The sequence below is a fragment of the Phalaenopsis equestris genome, unplaced genomic scaffold, assembly GCF_001263595.1.
Source record: "Phalaenopsis equestris unplaced genomic scaffold, ASM126359v1 Scaffold233555, whole genome shotgun sequence".
Taxonomy (NCBI): domain Eukaryota; kingdom Viridiplantae; phylum Streptophyta; class Magnoliopsida; order Asparagales; family Orchidaceae; genus Phalaenopsis; species Phalaenopsis equestris.
In genome coordinates this window covers 12126-17968 of record NW_018251498.1, presented here as the reverse complement: position 1 = coordinate 17968, position 5843 = coordinate 12126, and the positions used below count along the sequence as shown (strand labels likewise).

General features: G+C 38.5%; 1 protein-coding gene across 1 annotated transcript; it reads right to left on the bottom strand.

Moving 5' to 3' along the window:
• Window positions 1-1547: 1547 nt before the first annotated feature.
• LOC110038700 (basic 7S globulin-like) lies at window positions 1548-2876 on the bottom strand. The gene has a single exon (XM_020743596.1). It carries the CDS (start codon window positions 2874-2876, stop codon window positions 1635-1637), a length of 1242 nt encoding a protein of 413 aa, XP_020599255.1. The 3' UTR covers window positions 1548-1634.
• Between the last annotated feature and the right edge of the window lie 2967 nt (window positions 2877-5843).

Genomic DNA, 5843 nt, shown 5'->3' with positions numbered 1-5843 from the left:
TATATATATATATATATATTAATTTGGAGCACCTCAAATTTTTATTTTATTTGATTGTGACAAACGTAATTTTTTTATAATTATTTGTAATGTTATTAATGGTGTGAGAATTGAGAATTTAAATATGTACTTTATTTAAAAAGTTATTCATAATTTAAAAAAAAAAAAAAAACTAAATCACTTAACTTGATTAAATTATTTAATAACAAATAATTTTGAAAATAACAAAATACTTTTCTAGAGTATATCTTTTAGAATTATTGAAATAGTGCCTAGTCTCATCCGATTGACTTTAGCCGATCGAGCGAAGTCTGGATGATTGAATATCAACAAGGTTAGATCGACATCCGCAACTCAACATAATAGCCTGAACGAACCTTCTCGACCTGTGGTCCGCCAATTTCATCGACTGGGTCATAGGGTAGTTGACTTATATACTCATTTTTTATAAATACCTAAAGCAGGGGTAAGCAGGTAATTATCTAAATTATGCCCCCTCAATTATAATTAAGGGAATGATTTCTACATGAAAGTCAAATTAGTAATCCAACTCTCTTTTTTTTTACCCGTTCTACGCTCTATTCTTTAGATGTGATTCTCATGATAGATTCAAATTCAACAATATATTAAAGTCTTATTGTTAGATATATAAATATATAGAAATTAAGCATTATATAATGCATCTGATAATAGAGCCTCTCGAATATAGTGAATAATGCATGTCATATTCCCCTCACAAACTTTATCCTTAAGATCTGTACTTTATTTAAAAAGTTATTCATAATTTAAAAATAAAAAAAACTAAATTACTTAACTTGATTAAATTATTTAATAACAAAAAAATTTGAAAATATCAATATATTTTTCTAGAGTATATCTTTTAGAATTATCGAAATAGTGCCTAGTCTCATCCGATTGACTTTAGCCGATCTAGCGAAGTCTGGATGATTGAATATCAACAAGGTTATATCGACATCCGCAACTCAACATAATAGCCTGAACGAACCTTCTCGACCTGAGGTCCGCCAATTTCATCGACTGCGTGATAGGGTAGTTGACTTATAGACTCATTTTTTATAAATACCTAAAACAGGGGTAAGCAGGTAATTATCTAAATTATGCCCCCTCAATTATAATTAAGGGAATGATTTCTACATGAAAGTCAAATTAGTAATCCAACTCTCTTTTTTTTTACCCGTTCTACGCTCTATTCTTTAGATGTGATTCTCATGATAGATTCAGATTCAACAATATATTAAAATCTTATTGTTAGATATATAAATATATAGAAATTAAGCATTATATACGAAAATAATATTTAGCATCAACTTATGCATCCGATAATAGTGCCTCTCCAATATAGTGAATAATGCATGTCACATTCCCCTCACAAACTTCATCTTACCTATCACTTCATATAGATATACATCAAGTTGATTTAAAATATAACTAAAAAAACAAAAAATTTAGAATGCTTTCCAAAAAAGAAAAAAAAACAATTTATTTAATTTATTGCATCATTTCATATAAAGTGCCACCAACATCCACATAAATTCAATCACATATCATTTCTATTCATTCATAGAAAAACATTGAAAATCAAAACAATCCAACGTCGAAACGGTCATCAATCATCAAGGGCTGGACGTAAAGTTGAAATTGGAGCAAGTGGTCCGCCGGAACAGCAGAGTCGAGCTGAAGCCAACCCTGGAATTTGCCAAGTCAAACTCCACCAAATTATCCTCCAGCTGATACCCGCCAATCACTATCGAAGTCCTCGGTAAACTCCCTCCATCCACAAACCCAAAACAACCCCGCACACCCGCCGGCACCCCCGGCCCCACCCTCGTGCTCCCCAATCCCTTCCCGTCATAGCAGAGGTCGAACGGAGCCACCGCCGCTACCCTCGACACGTTTGCCAGCGCCGCCGAAAACGCCGTCGTGAGCGACTTGTATATGCTCGTCTCCAGTGTGGTGTACGCCACTGTTGTGCTTATTTTGGTCCCTCCGTACCCCGTCTTCTTGTTGATCGTCAGAAGCGTCTTGTTTAGTGCCACGGCGGTTCCTCCCACTTTGATGGCCGTGACGCCGATAAAATACTCGTAGGAAGGTTCCCCACCGTTGTATATTTGCGCGGTGCTGATGGGGTTGGTGAGGAGTGGAGTGTAGATGAGTGATTGAGAGGCGTCGATGTCGGGGAGGAAGTTATAGGGGCCGGGGCCGAAGAAAATGGCTCCGGTACTGCGGGGGTTGGAAGGGAGGCAGAGTGCGAAGCGGCTGTGGAATTCAAATTTGGTGGCGAGTTGAGATGGCAGGGCGACGCGGGTTCGGGAGAAGCCGGCGATGCCTGCCACGCCAGCTGCGAGGCCGCTGGTGAGGAAGGAGGGGGCGCAGGAGAAGATGAAGGAAGGGTCGGAGACAAGGGAGGAGGGAGTGAGGCCGTCGGTGGAAGGAAGGGAGAGGGTGTCGACGCCGATCTCTCCGTAGGTGGAGGTGCCGGTGAAAGGGTTGTTGGGGAAGACGCCGCAAGTGTTGTTATAGCAACCAATCCCGGGGGAGGAGTAGCATTTGCCGCAGCTAACCGCGGAGGCGAGGGAGCAGAGAGAGGAGCGGCAGGGGGCGGGGCGGTAAGTGGATGAGACGTAGTTGGAATCGCAGTTGACCCAGAGATAACGGCCGGCGAGGTCTACGACGAGGTTGAGGGGAAGGGAGGGAGTGCGTTGGTTGAGGCGGGTGAGGTATTGAAGGGTTTTGGGGTCTTTGGTGAGAGGGGCGATGAGGGCGTGGGGGCGGGCGGCGGAGGAAGGGGAGGAGAGGAGGAGAGGGAGGAGGAGGAAGAAGATGGCTAGGGAGGGGGCGTTGATGCAAGTTGCCATTTTTGGTTGCGTGTGAGGAGGGAGAAGGGAAGTGGGGGTATAAATACACTGCGGTTGAAGAATTGAAAGGGAGTGGGTTTCAGAGCGCTGATTCTTTCTTTATTGAAGATGTGTATGCAGCCCATGTGGTCAAATTTGGGTCCAATTAATTTTTCAAATTCATGGTTCCTTTTAATCATATTCGAACATATGCTTCAAACTATAGGCATTACATCAATTAAAGTACTAGAAGGCGTATAGGACAATATTTATTTTTTATCAAATTTTATTTATAAATTTGCCCTTACATGGATAGAAATTCAATGATTCATCCCAATTTTAACAAAAGTAATATTTCTATAACTAAAAAATGAATTAATTTTTCTAAATGAAAATTAGGACATTTACGTGCATTTCGGGCAGTACTATGTACTGCTAAATCCTTTTAGGACTTTAGGTTATGTGTCGTTCGTGGGTTCATACAACTTGGGGTGTAAATAAAGTAAAAGAAGAGGATGAAGGAGTTCTCCATGCTTGAATTCTTCGTCTCTGATGATCTTCCTTTGACAGGACGGGGGAGAGGATCTAATCTCTTCCATGAGAAGAGAGGAGAGAGAGAGATAGAGAGAGAGAGGGAGAAGGAGAGACTCAAAGATCAATCGATCCTCTTTTTTCTTCAAGATCGCTTTCCCCAAAAACATAAAGAAAAAATTAATATAAAATTATGAATTATTTGGTATATAACTTGTCTGCATCTTCTTGCTAGAAAGATCGTGACACGGATGTTATAATTGATAATGAAGCATATGCCAATCTTTTTAACATTGATCATCACTTCAAGTATTTGTCAATCATGAGGACCACTGGTTGAGGTTAACTCAATAGACGGATCTGAGGAACGTCAAGGCTACTGGGAAGGTGATATTTGGCACTTTAATCCATCAAGTCGATTTGGCAACTCACTCCACCAAGTCAGTCACCTAAATCAATCTAATGGGTGAATTTAATAGATATGGCAAGGTATGTAATCAGCCTTAAGATGGGCTCCAAATCATGCGGTCCCTCAAATATTTAATAATCTAGAATTGATGGAAGAAAGACCATTTATACTATTACAAGTTTGTTACGACTGTCAGCCGACAAACATGGAGTGTTTGTAGTTTTGAAAATAATATATATATATATATATATATATATATAATTTCGAAAAATAGCATTTCAATTTTGAAAAATAGAAGACCGAACCGATCTGATATATTTAATAGTTTAAATAAACGAGTGCAACTCTACAAATGACATACGTATTCCGAGGAATAGACATATCACTTATCTGTGAGGCTCGATTAAATAAACTAAAGAATTTAGGATATCCGTTTTAGTCTGTGAAACCATTTATGTTGACCAACAAGTTTCTCTATCTAATATGAAAGATTAGATAGGGTTTATATTAAAATGGGTTCTAAAGTTCTCTATAGAGATAATCTCCTATAGTTAATTATATCTTAAGTAACTGCAGTAGCTTAAGAATACTCTCGATTCAGAATAGTAGTTTTACCTTCAAGAATTTTATAGTTTAAGTTTTCAAAATTGGATATTGGAAATTCAAAAAGGAATTGATCAAGTAGGAATAATTATTTTCAAGAATCCAAATGAATGAAAGGTTAGGAGATGTCACTAATTCGAGGAGAACCTCAGCGACTTGTCGAACTATCTTACTGTTTGACTTTATGTTTTGGGAATGATTAATTCGATATTTCAATCTTACCAATTTAATTATTCAGGGCTTACACTTGCATGACACGATCATACAAATAGCCTGAAAGATAGGAGGGTTTACGACGTAATGAATGACGACTTCGGAGTCTAAAACTAGTTAGGGCTTATGTTGCACAACATGGTTGTACAAAAGCCTAAGAGATAAGTTGAGGATTTCTGTCGTGCTAGACGGACTGCCTTGAAGTCCTATGGCTTCTTTTTTAAACTAAGGAAAGGTTTGTTGTTGTAAACTCATTTGCTCTCTCGAAGATGCCTTCTATAGGACCTCGTCGTGTCGCCCACAGAGTTAACTTCAAGCTCCTTGTTGAAGTAACAATCCTAAAGTCTAAAGTTCAAAAGGTTTTACCGTGTATGTTTTCAATGTTTTGGTATTTTTGTTTTTGTTGTTCCTTTGGTTTTGGTTTTGCATGTGAAGTAAATAAATGTAGGTAATGAAATACTGTAAAGTAAATAAAGGAACTGCAGTGCATAAAATAAAATGCGTACCTGAGCTTTTGTTGCCGCTGCATGATTAGTGTCATAAAGCATAATATAATTTGCAGGAAATTTAAATAAATTACAGGAAAGGAAAGCGGGAAAACCAAGTACGGAAAAGTCGTAACAAAAAGAAACAAACATACAAAGCAAAACCCATAGTCACATAAGGAAGATCAAGACTAGGTATAAAACATCGGTAAAGGTGGGGGCTCAGAGCTAAACTGTGTGCTTCCCAACCTTAGGTAAGAGCTACCAACCTGACAATCTACGCAGGGTAGGCCTAACGTCAATTTGAGTGACTGTTGACCTCACTTTTGGTTGAGGTCTAGAAACTTCTTTAGTAGCCTAGGTCTAGCCATAGGACTTTCCTATTGACTAATCTTAGAAAACTAGAAAAGGTACCCTCACCATTAGAAACTCAAAACTCTTTTCTTTACTCCACATATTGGTCCTAACCTCTAATACTTAGTAGGTAAAATCATTATGAGGGAACTCAAGGAGAGTTCCTATAGGACTACTTGGTCTTAGGATTGACCCTAGGTGTTGATTTGGAGCTAAGGTACATTATACCCTTACCATATTTTCACAATACCTTAACTAAGATCAATACATGAGAGCCCAAAATGAGGATTTCATTGATCCATGGTTCATTTAGAATGGATATCTATCCAATTCTATGTGAAATGCCTAACTTGGTCTTTTGCCCCTAGGCACCTCCAAATTACCGAACTGCCC